The sequence below is a fragment of the Micromys minutus genome (genome assembly GCF_963924665.1).
Source record: "Micromys minutus genome assembly, chromosome: X".
Lineage (NCBI taxonomy): Eukaryota > Metazoa > Chordata > Mammalia > Rodentia > Muridae > Micromys > Micromys minutus.
Window position 1 is genome coordinate 30,243,074 of NC_137970.1, and position 19,309 is coordinate 30,262,382.

The 19,309-nt window shown below is 40.0% G+C and overlaps 1 protein-coding gene across 2 annotated transcripts in view; it reads right to left on the reverse strand.

The window, feature by feature from the left end:
• The window catches only part of SH3KBP1 (SH3 domain containing kinase binding protein 1), a 338,970-nt gene that overhangs the window by 143,207 nt on the left and 176,454 nt on the right, over positions 1-19,309 (reverse strand). For both annotated transcript variants that reach the window (XM_080909667.1, XM_080909666.1), the window contains exons 5-6: positions 12,508-12,637; positions 874-1,079 (exon numbers count right to left, since the gene is read on the reverse strand). In XM_080909667.1, the coding sequence (XP_080765793.1) occupies positions 874-1,079; positions 12,508-12,637 (336 nt within the window). The remainder of the gene's footprint in view (positions 1-873; positions 1,080-12,507; positions 12,638-19,309) is intronic.

Sequence of the window (19,309 nt, forward strand, 5' to 3'; positions counted from 1 at the left end):
ACTCCTAAGGAAGGCTATGATGCTCAGAAGTGTACCACAGTAGACGTCAGCAGTAGCCACAGAGCTATGGCTCTGGGTGTGTTGCCATAGCAACCGCATACTCAGCAGCAACATGCTGTCTGCTTCTCACCAGCCCAGAACCAGAAGCAGAAGAAAACAGCTTCCTGATGGGAGCAACCCAGGGAGTCGGAACACAAATTGTCTCTATCATTTGCTCACATACACACAGGAGACTTCCTTTCAACAGTCTGAAATTCTCTCCACCTCTAGCTCTTGGAAAAAGAATTCACACAATTGCTTTTCTCCACTATATAAACACAATGAACACACACGAACACAAGGCATTAGAGAGAAATTTGGGGTTATCTCAAGGCTTTCTGGGTCATATATTTAGTGGTTTCTCTGGAAGGGAGAAGTGCTGAACCACTTGAAAAGTCATCCAAAGAACATTCTTTAAATGGGATTTATATAGATGAAGTTCTCTGTGTTAGACCTGATCCCCAAAGTAGTTCCATCAGGAGGTTGTAGTGGGAGATCCTTAGGTCATTGACCTTAAAGGAGAGTATACGATTCCAACCCTCTCCTGCTCTCTGCTATCCTGGTCATGATGGAAGACATTTTGTCCTACCAAGTTAATTATCTTAAGCCATATTTTTCTATAGTTTGCTATAGAAAGTTGACTGACAGAAGAGACTGGTAAGAAATCAGCATCAGGGAGACCATTCCTGCAGACAAGGGGAACTTAAGTGGTGGGGGCAGGGGTGGCAGAAAGACAGGGATCAGAGGCACCAGAAACATCTGAGGTTGAAGCCTGAGGCCCACTTTCAGATATTCCCCCATTGCAATGAAATCAGACAGAAATGTCAAGCGTACCTTTTCTACAGGCAGGAAGTCATTTTCCACTTCAATCGACCTTGGTCTTAGTTTGATTGGCTTGTCTTTGAAAATATCTCCAAACCCCACTCCTTTAACTTTCTTAGGCTGGATAGCTGCAGTTGCCACAGTCCCGTTGGCACCTTCCGACTTGGTACTGCTTGAGTCGCCACCATCACTCTCGGAGCCTGTGGTTTCTCTTAAGCCTGTCAACAGTGGGGATGAGGGAGAGGGAGAGAGAGAGGGGGGGGGGAGAGGGAGGGGGAGGTGGAGGGGGAGGGGAGAGAGAGAGAGAGAGAGAGAGAGAGAGAGAGAGAGAGAGAGAGAGAGAGCACTTAGAAATCATCCAGAGGCCACAATAAGGAACTTCACAGCTGGCCAGAAGCCATCTTTCACAGTGTGCCTGAGCTGTTCTCAGGGTGTTGAGTGTGCTGACTCAGGCTATCTCAAAGTTTTGTTTGGTCTTCCTACCCCAGACTTTTTAATTTTAAGCAGTGAATCAAAATAGCTTTTCAGAAACTCTTCTTTCTTTGTATATGTGACATTTCACATGCTTCAGCCAAAGCCTACTTCAATCCAAACTTTTTCCATGGCTTGTGTAATACCAATCCTCACTGCCCATACCTGATCTTCCCACTCAGTCACTACCAATTCTGTCCCTCTAAACTCTCTGATTCATGTCAATTATAAATTAACAACGAAAGTATCATTTTCTAAAGGGGAACTGTAAAGCTAAAAGTGATTTAAACAAATTAGCAATTAAATCACATAAAATCATGACTGCCAACAACTTAAATCTCTTTGGATGGCTTCACAGGGAATAAATGCATGCAGGCATGTTCCTCTAAGGAAGCATTAAACCAAATTTGACATTAAGACAACATTTGCTAGCAAGAGGGTAGTGCTTGTTAATGGTGGGGGAAAAAATCTGCCTTCCCACGGGCCAGAATCCCAGCCCCAGGGTTCTCCCTTCTTCCTATAACACCATCATCTTCCACAGAAAACACTGGGGACATGACACATTCCCTTGAACCTCTTGTGCGGTGTGTTGGAAGGTATAAATAAAAGAGTTATCAGTAAGTCAGCATCAACATTTTCCTCCCCAGATGCTTTGTCCCTAGGTTCTGCCCACACTCATGTCTAAAACAGAGACCCTATTGAGTATAGTTCATTTCAGGGCATATACTCTTCCTTTTGTGTCAGGACATTAATTATAACAGCAAAGGGCAGGGTTCAAATATTTTTGTAATCCTAAGTTCTACCATTTAACAGTAGCTTTAAGGTTCTAGATTTTGGGGTAGGTGGTTTTTGACTATTTAGTATGTATCTCTTGATCATACAATGCCTTTAAGGTGAAAGAATGCCACCAAATTTCTTCTGCTAGTGGCAAATTGTACATTAGCTTCTTGTGGCCACCTAGCCCATAGGAACAATACACCAAGTAATTGCTCACATGCAATGCCATAAAATGTTGAAGCTATTTAAGTGAAGAGGTACCTGAATGGTAAAATATAGACAGGCTGTTATAGATTGCTAAAAACTTTTCGATTTAAACTTAGAACAATGGTTTCCTTTGTTGCTGCCATTTTTCATAGAGCAGTATTTCTAAGCCAACAGGGTGGGGGAGGAAGAAGGTTGCTGGTATACATTTTAATTAACTGAAGCACAGCATTTGTGAGTAGAAGCACAGGACAGAAGAAGGAGGGGGCCCGTTGTTGCACATTATAGGACTGGATTGGAGTGTGCAAACATGGCGAAGCCCCTGGATCAGCTAGCCATTCGTGTGTTTATCTACTCATTGTTTCTGGGAACACTTTCGCTGGAGATATAATTTTGGAGTCTAAATATTGTGTCATTTCCCCTTTAACATGTTCTTATTTTGCTGTATGGATTCTTTCTATGTGATAAATGGCTTGCATACTCTTTTTGTGTTTAAAAAGAACCACCATTGAGGGTAAGAAAGAAAAAGTAGGAAGAAACCATATCACCCACCTCCCATCATCATCACCACACCACCGTCATCACCACCACACCACCACCATCACCTCCCACCACCATCACCTCCTACCACCACCATCATCACCACCTCCACCACCACCACCATCACCTCCTACCACCACCACCATCACCACCACCTCCACCACCACCACCATCACCTCCCACCACCACCATTGCCACCATCACCACCACCACCATCTCCCCTTACCACCATCACCACCACCTCCCACCATCACCATCACCACCACCTCCCACCACTACCTCCCACCACCACCATCACCACCACCTCCACCACCACCACCATCACCTCCCACCACCACCATTGCCACCATCACCACCACCACCATCTCCCCTTACCACCATCACTACCACCTCCCACCACCACCATCACCACCGTTGCTACCACAGAAGGCAACAGGGTAAATGAATTCGAGTGTATCTGTTTTAGTTCTTCAGAAAGAGAAAGTCAGGGGGCTCTTCTGTGGTTTACCATTAGCTACAGCTATAATCTTGTCCCCCTGCCATTCTAATGTCACCAAGTTTCCACTTGTAGAGATTTGCTGCCTTCAGATTCATTGCAATAACAATGCATTATTCCTTATAAGAAATGATCTATTACACAGAGAATAGGCTCACAGTCACTCAGCCACACAAGCATGGCCTGGGCAGAAAACACACGGCAGATTTGTTCTTCCAGAAATGCTGGTATCCTAGCTCGATCATTTTTAAGAATGTAAATTATAAAGCTAAATATTTGCATTGATGTAATAACTCAAAAATCTAGTCCTTTCCCTTTAGAAGGAAAAAAGGGTGACTTGATTTTCATGTGTGTTGGTAGACTTTTAGCTACTTGTGCCTATCATGTGTATCTTCCTATAAAACATCCCAATATCAGTATATTATTATCAGAATATTAGATGACATTCTCAGGCAGTTCAACCTACCAAGTGGAATAGAGGCTGGGGCCAGTTTAACAAAGGGCACATCACTGACCCAGGATGAGACAGTGTGAAAACACAAAAAGGTTTAGAAATGGCTTTAGCATTTCAGCATCATGCACTGGTTTAACTTCCAGACACATGGACAGGGCAGGGCACGGAGGTGAACAAGGTCAGATCTCCCCACTGAGCACAAGAAGGACACTGCATATTAAGTCCTATGTGGGGGAACTGTGCAATAGAAAAAAATACCTTCACTTCAACCATTGGAGGTGAATTCTGGTGTTCATGTCTAAACCTCTTTTCTCCCATGCACGTACATAATTAATGGATATGTGTATATGCACCACAGTGGATGTTCTTCCCTCCAGATGAAGGCAGAGCAAAGCCTCCTAACATAGCTTCAGTCCTGCAGCTGTCCACTGTAGTGAAATTCACCTAGCTTCATCACCCATCAGTTCTTAACGGTTTCTAATTTGGCGCATACATGTATAGTGCTCTTGATGCAGCAGGAACTGCTCTAAGAACATCATGAAATGAATTCATACATCTCGTTTCTTCAGTTCTTGGCAGTCTAATTTTTACAACACAAAAGGCTGCAATGGGCCCTGCCAAAAGAAGTCTGCCGTGTGGTGTGGTGATTAGCTGGATGAGCAAAGCAAAACACTGTATCTGGCATGGACTTCCATGCCAGAATCTTTCTTTGAACCACGCAAATGACGAATGACCCACTTGGAAAAAGCAGTAACCAGGAGACGTTGATGTTTCCACCAGAAGCCATCTCCCACTGCCATGACAAAGGCTGCTGCTTCCTTCTCTGCATACATGGTTCATGCACATGTCATGCATGAGAGAGGCAGAAAGCAAACAAGAAAGCGCCAGGAGCTGGTGGTGAGAGTGCTCCTGTAGCACACACCAAGGAAATGACACTTATTGTAGGCAAATAAGCCCATGTCCTTGGTTCAGAAATTCACACGAACACTTGGCATAAGCACGGGGCAGCTCAGGAAAAGCGCAGCTGCATCAAAAGCCACAGGAGCCCAGATCTTATCTTCGTGATTGTCTCCTGCAGTTAAGGTCACTCACTGTAATAGCGTCTGTGGCCCTCCGTCTTTCCCGGTGCAGCTCGGTACAGAATTGTCCCTTCAAAGGTAGTCTTTCCTGACAGTGAATGAGAGAAGAGAGGGGGAGAGAAAAAAAAAACAAGAGAGGGAACGGAGGGGAGCAAATGATGGCAAAAGAAGGAAAAGGAAGAGTCTTTAACTGAACTTGCCTTCAATGACTCGCTGCAAGAGCTTCATCCATGCAATTAATTAAAGACCATTAGGTAGAGCTTAAGAATGTTACAGAATGAGCCCAAAGTCCCCATGTAACTACAATGGCAAGAAATACCCAGACTTGTTGTTTGTTTCTCAAATGACTGACATGGATGTTATGCCCAGTTAAAAACCTGAAAGCCATTTCACATTGTAACTTAAGAGTAGGAAAACCTCAATTAATAATAAAGAATCCAATTCATAGGATTATTCCACTAACTCAACCGGGCAAGCACCGTCTTCTCTTTGGAGAGTGGGACCTAACAGATCTGGCGCCTCTGTCATTTTTTTCCTAGAGCCACACATAGTAAACACTGATATTCAAGCCCCAGTATTCTAAACACAGCAAGGAATCCTCCTCAGAAAATTTACTGGGCTCAGGGTGTGACTCAGTAGTAGATTACTTGCTAAGCACTCATAAGGCCCTAGGTATGACAAACTACAGGGAATATTTTAGTAATGAGATATGAAACCAATACCAGCGTGAGGGGATGCTTTGTGTTAGCACTACGAATATTACAAAAACCAAACTGTTCTTGAAACATCTTAATTGAGGTTTTGCTGTGTCAATAATGAGTCTGTACATAAGTGTTGAGGACAGAGGACTCATCCAGCTTCAAATATCTTATTTTGATACAATATCATACATAGGACTAAACATGTCACTTAAGCCAAAATCTCACTGGATCAGAAGAGCCCAAACGCACATATTGTTCCAGTTTAAGTATACACATACCCACCCACCTTCCCAACACACATGCGCACGCACGCACATACACAGACACACACATAACACATGCGGCACAGACAATATCACAAGATGGTAAAATAATTTGAGAAATAATCTCAGTTGGTAAATGTATTATCAAAAGAACTAAGTTCTGTTACAGCTCACGAGTTAGCCTTTCCTTGTTAATTGAAAGGTACAATGGAGCTAGGTTTAGAAACAGGGAAGGTAACTGAATGAGGAACGAGTAACTCCTTTCACCCCTTAGAAACTCTCTACCATCACAATAGGAAGCCCAACAGGGTAACTGCCTAGGCCTTGTCGATTCCAATTCATGACACCAAATATGAATGATTACATGATTCTAAATGAATGGAGTACTGTCATTCCCATGTGTAACAGGAATGGGAATATGCCCTGATTTGGAAATTTATCACTGTGGGCTTAGGGCTAGAGCCAACTAGAACAACAACAACAAAGTAAGTTAGGCATTCAAGTCACTACTTACGGGTAGGCTCAAGTGGTATGTATAAGCAACCTCAGCCGATCAGGAAGCTGAGGCAAGAGAGTCCTAGAAACAAGCTTGGACTACATATTGAATTCTAGGTCTTCAGAAGCAATGTAACACCATGTCTCAAAAGAATTCACTGTCTGTATAAGAACAACTTAGAGAAGCAGCAGAGTTTTGCAAACCTGCTTCTTAGACTCTCTGCTCTCCATGCCCAAATCGGAGCCAGCAAACAGCTCGTTTTTATTTGAGCATATTTTTACTCCAAGGATGTCCCCAATACTCCTGAAGCAGAGCTGTTGCTGTGAGAACAGGCCCTCTACAAATGAATAACCAGTCTTCTCAGTGTCAGCAAAATGGAAATATAAAAGCAAAAAGTCAATGTTCCAGAGATGTTCCTGAGAACAGCACAGCTTTCATATGCTCTGCCCCAGAAGCAAGTCTGAAAATCCCAGTGGGAGACAGACCATTGTCCTGGTATCTGCATTGTCTGCCAAGCCTATCTGAAAAGTCTCCCCTGCCTACCAGGAGTAAGACAATAGAGAGGTAGCCTGGGATAGGGCTGGGCAAAGTCTTACAGGGAGACAGGCAATCAGAAAGCTTATGTATATGTGCAGTGTTTACCTCGCTGCAGGTTACTATTGTGCTATGACCATTAAATATTAGTTCTTGGAGGCAGCAAGCACTATAGAGGTGACAGGTTTTTAAATTTAGACATAAAACTTGTGTTTATGTTAGCTTCTAACTTTGCCTGAAATTCTGTTTTATCTATGAGTCAATTGGTTAACTGCCCTTTACTGCCAATAGAACGCAATAAAACAGTGCTACTAAAAAAGAATACTGAAGAAGAATAAAAATACTAAATAGTTAAAAAAAAATACTAAAAAAGAAAAAAATCTGAAACAGAAAGAGGTCTAGTGATGTTATAGAAAGGAGTGTTTCAAGATACGTTGGTATCACCAAAGTGTTGTTTCTTAGCTTGCCATGTCACCAAAGTATCACAATCTAAACCTTTTAAAGAAGAAATTCAAAAAAATAAGAGCATCAATACAAATGGAAAATTGTAGTTACATATAAAAATACAACCTTTTCCCACTCAGACGATTATGAAAACTAATTGAAGATATTCCTGTAGCTGTAGAGCTGTCTTTGAGTCAGGGTGTCATCTATCTCAGGCTGGCCTTAGGCTATCTAATATGCTTGAGGATGGCCTTGAAGTTCTAATATTTCTGTATTCACTCCCACAACACTAGGAGTACAGAGTTGTGCCAACATACCTAACTTATTCAGTGCTGGGGGTCAAATCCAGAACTTCATGCATGCTTAGCCAGCAATCTAAAAGAACTCAGTTACATCTCCAGCCCAAGGATTTAAAAAAGTAATAATTATACTTTTACAACCCTTATTTGAAATTAAGCAGCATCAAAAATGTTTAAAATGTAATATTAATATATATATATTAAAAAGATGAGGCAAATACATACTGAAATGGGACCATCATCAGATACAAAATTTGTCATCACTAAATCCAAATAAATCCTACAGAGTCAGGATAATGTGTGATGAAAACATTTTCTGATTAGCTCCATTTCACATTATTTAGTCGATGGGAACATATGTATAATTATATATAAAAAGACAATTAATCAACATCTATGATTGTGGTAAGAACAAACCCAACTTTAGTCAGACTTGAAATTTGCCAGATGTTCCACAAGAAGCTGATCTGTTTGTATAATGGTGGTGTCATTTTGGTCTCCTAATGCATAAGCCAGGGAACAGCTGAAATGTCATTACACCGGGCATTCCTGTTGTTGTCTGACAGCAGGCTGACTGACAGGAAGATTTCTGCCTACCCATAGTATCATAAGACTGTTATGCTGTTGATGCAAACATTTCTGTGTTCTGTTTTTGAACATCTGATTTTATTAAACACCTTTGTATGTGTATTTATTAACGTGATATGTGGGAGCCCATTTCATTCTTGTTTGGCACCAATCTGTAAGCCCTGTCTGGCTAATAATGACAGCTAAGTTTAAAAGGGAAGATAGCCAGACATTATGAGTTTCAAGGTGGAGCATCTAGTACCACCTAAAAAGATGTAACACACACATACACACATACATGCACACGCACACACATCTTAATCAGCTCACGTTCCCAGATTTAATTAACAACAATTTACAAAAAGGGAGATTAAATGTTACAAAAGTGGTAGAACTGTCACAAACTGGACAATGAGATAGTAATAGAAAAACAAACTTAGCTTCCTTAGCAAATACATTGCACAGAAGAAGGGCCTATGAAGGAGGGTAGAGTCAGAGAAATTTGAAACATGTCACCTCATCACTGTGTATGTTGTTTATTAGAGGAAGGTGGGCACTGAACACATGTTTAATTGTTTAAGAAATCATTGTACATTTTGTGTGGGTCTCGTAATGGTTCTTTAAGAAACCCTTTTATCGATACATATTGAAATACTTATCAGTGAATTATATAATACCTAGAATTTTCTTTAAGAATGTGTAGAACCATAAATTAGCCATAAGTTGAGAACAGGTACATGTGGATTCATTAAACTGTTCTCTTACCAATATTTGAAATCATCTGTAACTAAGGACTTATAAAAATCTTTTTTGAAAACAAATATAAGATGTCCCAAGTTCCAAGGATGGAAAATAATGTTTCCAAATTGAAATATGCAGAAAGTTTCTGCTACCACTTAACTGTGGACAAACCCATATGACTGTTAAATCTCTGTCTGTGACAGAACAGACTGCCCTGAACAAAGGATCTGTGAACCAAATGTCATCTGCAAAAGTGCATGAAAATCAAGTTCTGTCAATTTTTACCTGTCATTCAAGATAAAAATGCCTCCTTGCAGCAATAATGAGCTAGGGAAGAATTTATTAAATGCCTACTTTGGGACACGTAGTCAATGGAATACTTGTTTTTAAGTAAACCACCAATGCTTCCTCTATCAAAGGTATATATTAATATACAAATGTTATAGCTCTAGTATTATTTGCAAAGTATACAAATAAGAATGTGTGTGTTCAAAGGGAGCGGTGTTTGAATCCATGTGCGAAGCAAAGATGTATAGAAATTCATTGGACCCAATGCTCTCTCCATAATTAGGTTGTAAATTTTAGCTCTAGTCACAATGGAAAATCCTCACCCTAATGTCTGGTAGCTCTTTAAAGGATATTTATATGATATCACTGTAATCTCTAATAATTACCAATATGGTAGAAAGATTAGGATTTCACTTAGCCCCAAAGCCATGTATTAATTAAGCGACCATTATGGAAATTTTGCAAAGAGTATTAAGTGGGCTGGTCAAGCAAAGACTCTGATTAAGTACATTTTGGCTCATAGCAGAGAAAAGCTAGAAGCTGTCTGTACACTAACTATACTTAGTATCTTTCAACTGTAGGACAGAAACAAATATGCATTTACTCTAACTATAGGAGATATAATCACTGGGGAAACGTGGATGAAGGTACACATGGATTCTTCCCTATATAGTTCATGCTTATTTTTACAACTTTCTATGAATCTTAATTGCTTCAAAACAAAAAAAGTTTTTTTTCCCAAAAAAGGTAAAGCATATCCAAAGTCCTAACATGATTCTCTTGTGAAGAGAATAATCAGATCATTCTAGAATCAAAGGTCCAACTTGATGCATCCCATCATATACATAATGTGTGCAGCAATGTAATCGGGTTATACATACATATGATGAAGCAAATCACAAGTGTAGACCGGTACTGAAAACACTACCATAACACTAAAAGATGCTACTTCTCTCTTTCAGGGCATGGTTACAATTCACAAAGGAGCAAAGACATTCTCACATCTACTCTTCTATGAAGCCCTAATAACTATTATTCTCCCACCTCTCCATGGCACTGGCCTTTGTACCCTACTCTCAAATGTCAGCTCCTAGGGAAGTTTCCTCAGCTTCTGTGGATATGTATGCCTTCTTAGTAACTACAGGAGCTCAACAGAGGTTTAATTATTGAAGACTAGAAGGAAATAAAAGAGAAGATGAAGGGAATGGACAAATACAAGCAAGAAGATAGGGTCATATTGGGCCTTGTTTTGTTTTTTTTTTAACTGTACATTGAGGAGGATTACAACTGACACAATATTTGTTCTGTTTTGGGTTTATCAGAAATATCCATCCTTGTTAGAAAAACATACTTCTCCAGGGACCTTGAACCCTCGTAGCAATGGACAGCTGGACTCAACACAGCTACAGAAACCAGTGGACAGTTTATTCTAAAACAGATGTCTAGTAAGTGAGTTTGTATGAGGGGTAGGTAAAGGACAGCCAAATGATTGAGAAGACCATCCCATGGTATAGTTTGTTTCCATAGTTCCCAAAACTATGGGATGTACTCGCTTGAAACTCTTCATTTCTCAGACTATATAGCTAAGATCAGGTAACCGTCAAGAGGTCAAGAGCTTCTCCAAGAGCAATCTCCAATCTCCCTCTCTGCCTTAGTAAAGGAATTGCAAAGTAATTTTAAAACATAAACATGATGCTTTAGCGGCCCTGGTAGCAATGAGAAAACAAATGTTTGAACACTAACTGGTCATGTCCCAAGTGTATCTTAGCAATGAGAGCTACCATTTACTGCAGACCTTCCTATGTGAGGTTTATGTATGCTATTGCTGTTGGAACTTAGATTTCATTTCCTCATGAAAATAAAGTTATGATAGCCCTCCACCAAAAAAAATTCCCCCTAAAAACAAATAAGCAAGAGAAACATTTAATTCACAGTGTTCCAGAGATACAGTATTATTCATGTAGGACCTTGTTACCGGGCATGATATGATCCTAGTGTCTAAAAGAAGATTCCAAAGTAGTTAATATTCTACTATGGATTGTGGGAAGGAGCAAAAAAGGTTTTTACTGCTCTACTGATTGAGCTGGCCACATTAGTGGAAAGACACTTGTCCCAACTCATAGGAAGTGACAGGAGTTCCTCGGTACTTCACTTGTTCTGAACAGCCATCTCAACCCTTCACATCCAAGACTTGAGGACTGAATGGAATCTGGAGCAGGGGATGCTCGAGTTTTATTAGTGGGAGGAAGGGATCCTGCTGCAGCCACTGAATCAGCCAGCCAGTACAGTTGCTTCTATGTGTGGCTGGGAATACAGCCCAAAGCCACTGCTGAGACACCCCCCCCCCATACACCAACAAAAAATGTCACCTAAGTACTTATCTGGAAATGGCTTCAACTTCCAAATCAAGCATTTGTCCAATTAAACTACTGGTTGAATTAAAGGAATAGCAAGCTAATATAAGAATACTGTTTAAATTAAAATTTTCAAAATGGAAAGTGAAGAGAATTGTTTTGGTAAGACTGGTTGTCCTTCTCTTGTCAGAAAAGAAAGTCACCAAGTAGCATCACACTATTAACAACATAGCTGAATCTCCTGCAACATTCATGCCCATGACCTTGGCTCAACACAGCACAAGATAAACACAGACGCCCACATGGGAAGTTGGGTTAGTGACTGGGAGAACAGAGCTTCCCGGTCCTGACCTTTTGCTCCATGAGCTGGAAAGGGCAGCAGAGAAGCTGGAAGGAAACCTTCAGGCCCTAGAGAAAAAAAGACCTGAAGTTCGGTCTCACCATTACAAAAGGGAACCACTTCCTCATCCAAGGTGAGGCTGGACTGTCCTAGAATACATTCAATGGAACTGGCATGCATTTATCTTATAAACAGTACTTTGCCACCAATAATTGTTAGTTTTCTCCTAAGTTCTTCAGAGGACATTGGGGAACACTGATCATCTCATTGTGTTTATTAAAAAATAATTGCAAACTCACTGGGAAAAGACATTCTAGAAGTATATGAAAGCACAACCATATGTGCCACCCATGAGCCAGTACTACCATGACTGAGAGCTGGTGCCCACTTATCTAGAGACACATAGAATATATAGCTATAGGTCATGTCTATACAGTGATAGACTTACTAAATCATAGTGGGCTAAGGTGCAATAGCCAACAAAATACTCATGAGCTTTTATAATACCCCTTTGGCATAGAACCACAGTATATAAGGGAGGCTATGGCAGACCCCTTGGTCTCTTCCCTTTCCTGTCCAGTATGGTAGACATCCTTACTTGACTTGGAAAGCTGCTCATCCTGGGAAATGCCAAGCTCATCCGACTCCCCTGACAGCTCCTTGATGAAGTTGGAAGGAAACATCCCAGTCTTTCCATTGAGTACTCCTTCCCACCATCCTTCTTCTACCTGCATAAGGAGAACATAGGTACAAGATCAGGTTAGACATGTTTCCTACTTACATGGCACAGAGTAGAACTGCTTTAAAATTACCGGGAAAACAGAAAGCAGGCCACATGGTCTTATGATTCAGAGAAGTAAGGGGAGTTAACCTGGAATCCAACACAAATGACAAGAATTAACACTTCATTTTAGTTAACTAAACTTGGCATTTTTTTCATTATGAATGTAGGCAGCATACCAGTATTAGTTGTGCTAGTGACTTATCATAGAATAAGCCATGAATATTTCCTATTACATCACAGATGTTATACCTCAAAATATCATTTGTGTTCATTGGTACTTTGAAATGTACCTGCTGGGAAACATTGCTTATTTAATGTATTAAGACACTATTGCATAGATCCCTGTATCAAAATTTGTTTTGGTTTGATGTGTACTTCACCAGAGTCACTACATAAGTTTATGTGTTTTGTTTTATGAAAACCATTATTTAAAAAAAACCCTGTGAATATAATTAGGCATGATCACAAGCATCTGTAATTCCACAACAAAGAAGATAAACAGTACCTGTGAGGCCAGCATGGGTTACCCAGCTAAATCCAATGGCTGAAAATATGGCGCCTTAGACAAGTACTTTTCTAACAGCTACAAGGTCTAAGTAACACTCTCAGTACTTCAAGTGAGCAACTAAAACAAAGAGGAATAGTGGGGGAGAAAGACAAAGAATGTGGAAGGGGGAGAGAAGGGAAGGAAGGTTTCCCAAGATAACCAAAACTAGGCAATTGAGAATAGAAACTATTTTCAATTAAAAAAAAAAAAAAAAAGAAAACCCTGAGCTGAGAACTTGGGATGGTAGAGAGATTTTTTGTAGGTTCCTCCAGGAATGTGGGGAAAGGACTGGAATATCAGGTGCTTAGAAGGCTGCAGACAACTGAGGAGGAAATGGGAGCTAGACCAGGAAAGTAATAAGAACAATGTGTGTTCAGTTTTGAGGTATGGAGTGGTCTTGACCAACTAGCTGGGGGCAAGTGAAATGGGGAAAGAGAAGTTAGTTGTTTAAAGGATTTGAGATGGAGCAGTTTACCAACAGCAAAGTAGATGTCTGAATATTTAGTTGGCTTTCTGGAAATAAAAATAAAGTCCTTTTGAGGGCAAGCAAGTGTGAGATTACCAAAAACACATGGGATGTTAGAAAAAAAAAGAGTTAGAACCTTTAAAGATTTCCTATATGTATGTACTACCAGTGCACACCAACAAATACAATGTAAGAACTTAGATAATTCAAACAAATAAAAAAGAAAGTTAAAACTCAAGCCCAGTTCAAACTCTACCCTAAAACGTGGCAGTTACGTGAACTCATTCATTTTCTTCTGCCAAATTAAACTCCCCCTTTCATATCTATGTAACTGACCTGGTAATTTATCTCACATGCCATATTTAAGTATGACCTTTGTCACTGTATATATATTATAGTTCTTTGCTAGAATGGGGGACTGCAGAATTATATATGATAAGTCCCAGGTTTTTTCCTAAAGAAAGTGACAAGATAAGGTGTGAGTAAAGACTAAGGCTAGCAATGCAGAATAGAGAAATGAATTAGCACTACTCAGACTTGTTACATCAAGTTGAGCTCACTTATATCTGGAATGGTAAAAGACAGATTTGAGAAAAGATAAGTCAAAATTAAGATTGGCCATTAAGAAATTGGAAACAGTAGCTAAGATTGGGGTACAGATTTGTGAAGTAGTGATTACATTTGAATGACCACAAAATCTTAAGGGAAGAACATAACAGCATCTAGGTATGACTGCCATGATGACTATTCAGTATCAATTCACTGTATTTAACATCCTTTCAACTGATTAACATTTGAATGTTTCTATGCTAACTGAATTGATGCACAATACTCCTTCAAGAGGATTTTGACAGGATTAATTAAGAAAGTTCGAAGGATTCAATGAGTCTGCTTATCAACACTCACAGGATATGTAGCATGGGGTCCTTATGCTAGCCCTAAATAAAGTCCAGTAAGACTCCTCCTTCCTCTCTGGAGTCACAGGGCAAGGGGAAAACCAAGGGCAGGATCTACAACTGAGTGATCTGTGGCACAATTACTGTCAGCAGAGGGAGGCTGAACCAACTCCATCTATTCAGTCTGATGATGTCTGAAATATTCCTGTTCCCAATAAGCACTCTAGTGTGAGATTCCAGGAAAGAACTCCTGATTTGTAGGATCAGCAGCTGCCTACTAAGAAAACAAAGGTATCTTCATCCCACCACACCCCCAGATGCCAGTATCACTGTCAGTGTACAGCCTAGGAGCCTGTGGGAATATAACAGAGGTATATCATTAGCTACACAGCAAATGGAAGGGTTGACAATAAAACCATTGCTCATCACCTGGGGGATACTCTTCCAATTGCAGCTTCTATGGACAAAAGGGGTGTTTCTTTGTGACCTGAGTGCTTCCTGGGGGAAAGCCTGCTACCAGAACCACTAAGAGCTATGTAATACAATTTCTTCCTACAATCTGCTACTTTAGTCTCAAGACTGAGCCTGTAGAGAGGAAAAAATACTATCCTTATAGTCACACTAGCTGTCTTCTGAGATCAACTAGTTAAATTTCCTACATAAAGACAAAGGCACTGAAGCCCAGAATGATGATCTCCCTAGTAAGCACAGTGCCAACACATTCATGATAGGCAAATCATTAAAAGAGATCCTCTATGACAGCCTATCAATTCTTGATTGCCTCATAAAAAAAGAGGAGTGTCTGTCTGTCTGTCTGGAGGGTAGGGCTCCTTCCTATGAGGAGCAGAAAGGAACAAGAGATCCTGATTATGTTATCATCGTTCCTTGTCAGGTCCTGCAACACCAAGTCTGTGTTACTATTCTACTGATGTCAAGATTTACTCAACAGTTATCCTGTACTGCTGTACGTCCATAGGATAGATTCATGAGTGATCAAAGCAGATAAAGACCCCATCCCAGAGTTTAAGAAATGGCCCCATAGGTAAAGTGCTTGAAATGCAAACAGGGCTTGTATTGGACCCAGTACCCATGTAAACTGAAACTCAAACATTGTAATTCAAACCAGTAAGTAATCCCAGGCTAAGGAATCAGAGAGAAGAGGATCTTTGGAGTTTGCTGATCAGATTCTCTAGTTGAATTGATGAACTCTGTCTCATAAAATAAGGTAGAAAGTGATTAAGGAAGATACCTCTGGCCATCATATTCAAACCCAAGCATTCCGATATACGAGCACATACATACTCATCATGGAAACATTTCTGGAAGAAAAGAGGAGATCCCATACAGCTTGCACACCTTCTGCTTATAAATTAAGATGGCCTGTATTGATGCTTCTGGATTTGAACACAGCAAAGGAAGTGTGTACCCTTGCAATAAAGTATAGACTATAGGTGTTGCCAAAGGTTTACAGCTTCTCCTCACAGTAAGGAAGGAAAGGAGATGCCCACCTTCTTCCTATGTCCATCCAATCCCAACTGATCATCATTTTTCTGTAGCTCCTGGGTCTAGGTTAAAAACAAACCCTAGGGGTCCCTTCTTATGCCAATGTGGCTAACTTGAGGCCCCACTACTGTGCCCCAAAGCAAACCTTACCAATCAATGGCTCATAGCTAGGATCAAAGAAGTTTAATAGTGCTGTTTGAGAAAGGCTGAGCAGTTTCTATCACAGCAGAATTCCCATGCCTTTACAAGAAATAGCTTTTAATGGGTTCAGGGCTCAAGGAAGTACGGTCTCTATTTTAGCCCTACAGGAAGCTGAGGACACAACAGAGTGATTTTAACACTCACCCTCAGCTATGCAGACAAGGGCAGTTTTCTGAAAGAGGGGGGGGGGAGGGAGGGAGGGAGGGAGGGAGGGAGGGAGGGAGGGAGAGAGAGAGAGAGAGAGAGAGAGAGAGAGAGAGAGAGAGAGAGAGAGAGATTGAGAGAGAGGGAGGGAGAGAGAGAAAGAAAAAAAAGAGAGAAAAAGAAAGAGAAAGAGAAAGAAAGAAAAAAGAGATAGAGAAAGAAAGAAAAAGAAACACAGAGAGAAAGAAAGAAAGAAAGAGAAAGAGAGAGAAAGAAAGAGAGGGAGAAAGAAAGAAAAAAGAGATAGAGAAAGAAAAAGAAACAGAGAGAAAGAAAGAAAGAAAGAGAAAGAGAGAGAAAGAAAGAGAGAGAAAGAAAAAAGAGATAGAGAAAGAAAGAAAAAGAAACAGAGAGAAAGAAAGAGAGACAGAGAAAAAGAGAGAGAGAAAGAAAGAAAGAAAAAGAAACAGAGAGAAAAAAAGAAAGAGAAAGAAAAAAGAGATAGAGAAAGAAAGAAAAAGAAACAGAGAGAAAGAAAGAAAGAGAGAGAAAAAAGAGAGAAAGAAAGAAAGAAAGAGAAAGAAAAAAGAGATAAAAAAGAAAAAGAAACAGAGAGAAAGAAAGAGAGAAAAAAGAGAGAAAGAGAGAGACAAAGAAAGAAAGAAAGAGAAAGAGAGAAAGAAAGAGAAAGAAATAAAGAGAGAGAAAGAGAAAGAAAGAAATAAAAAGAAACAGAGAGAGAAAGAAAGAGAGAGAGAAAGAGAGAGAAAAAAGAGAGAAAGAGAGAGAAGAAAAAAGAAAGAAACAGAGAGAAAGAAAGAAAGAAAGAAAGAAACAGAGAGAGAGAAAGAAAGAAAGGGAGGAAGGAAGGAAGGAAGGAAGGAAGGAAGGAATAAGGGAAGGAAGGAAGGAAGAATGAAAGAGAAAGGAAGGGAGGGAGGGAGGCAGGGGGACAGAAAATAACAGGCATATAAAACTCTAAGGCTTATACTTTAACATTTCCAGAACCTTCCTCAATTTTTTTTCTCAAAAATAGGGTCTAGGTTGATGACTCAGGAGGTATGAGTGCTTGCTCTACAATCAATGAGAACCGATGCTAGAATCTCTACCACCCAAGTAAGAAGCCAGGCACAGTTCCACATAACTGTAAGCCCAGCATTTTAGGGAGGAGACAGCAGGGTCCCAAGAACTCCCAACACACTCTAAGCTTCTAATTCTGAAAGAGACTGCCCCACAGCAGTAAGGTGCAGAGTAATAGAACATGACATCTGACATCCTGCTCTGGACACACATACCCACAGGCATGCACACATGCACAAACACACACTTCCCCAGAAGTAATTACATGGAAATTTCGCCAGTAGTGTTGTTTCCTACCTAGGGAAGGGAGTTGAAAGTATTTTGCAAAATGGTACAATATCAGAAAAATAAAAGACTATCACGTTTCTTTAAAGATACGATATAATTTACAAATCTTAGGTCAGCTTTGAAAGCTACATCTCTATAAACAGGATATCTTATTACTTCAGAAAATTCCTACGTGCCCTTTTCCATGTCAATCATTAATCCTGTCTCAAGCACTTTTGATTGGTTTTAATTGTTCTACAACTTCATATAAATACACAATGGCATAGTTTAATTCCATGAACAGTGTATAAAAATAAACTTTGTTTCTAGAGAAGACATTTTTCTTATATTTCTGGTTGTGAGCCTAGCCTTTAATGTTTGTGAGACTAGCTTTCTCCAGCCTGAGAAGACATTTTACTATCAGTGGAATTAATGAAGAAATATTTAAATTGGCCACTTCCAGAACATTCAGACATATACACTGTTTTCCATTGTAGTTCTTCTAGATAACTGTCTCTGTAGAATAAGCATTTTCTAAGTACTGAATTCCTTGTCAATAATTTCCCCTAATTCCAGTGAAATTGACATCTTTCTAGGTAGACTTTTAAAAGAGTCCATACCTGCAGGAATGTTCATTCTCATTCCTTCCCCCTTTCCTTTGGAGAAAGCCTATTTAAAAAGAAAGGGCCATTTGGTTCTCTGGAGTCTAACTTCTTGAGTTCTTTGTGTATATTGGATATTAGCCCTCTATCAGATGTAGGATTGGTAAAGTTTTTTTCCCAATCTGTGGGTTGCTGTTTTGTCCTATTGATAATGTCCTTTGTCTTACATTCTGACTGCCAGTTGAACCAACACTATTTGTTGAAGAGGCTGTCTTTTTTCCACTGGATGGTTTTAGCTCCTTTGTCAAAGATCAAGTGACCATGTGTGTGAGGTTCATTTCTGGGTCTTTGATTCTGTTCCGCTGATCTACGTGCCTGTCTCTGTACCAGCACCATGAGGTTTTTTATCACAATTGCTCATATACAGCTTGAGGTCAGGGATGGTGATTCCCCTAGAAGTTCTTTTATTGTTGAGAAGAGTTTTCCATATCCTGTACTTTTTGTTATTCTAAATGAATTTGCAAACTGTTCTTTCTAACTCTATTAAGGAGTTGGAATTCTGATGGGGATTGCATTAAATCTGTAGATTGGTTTTGGCAAGGTGGCCATTTTTACTATATTAATCCTGCCTATCCATGGGCATGGGAGACCTTTCAAACTTCAGAGATCTTCAATTTCTTTCTTCAGAGACTTCAAGTTCTTGTCATACAGATCTTTCACTTGCTTGGTTAGAGCTACACCAACATATGTTGTATTATTTGTGACTATTTTGAAGGGTGTCGATTCTCTAATTTCTTTCTAGCCTGTTTGTCCTTTGGATAGAAGAAGGCTACTGGTTTCTTTGAGTTAATTTTATATCCAGCCACTTTGCTGAAGTTGTGTATCAGGTTTAGGAGTTCTCTGGTGGAAT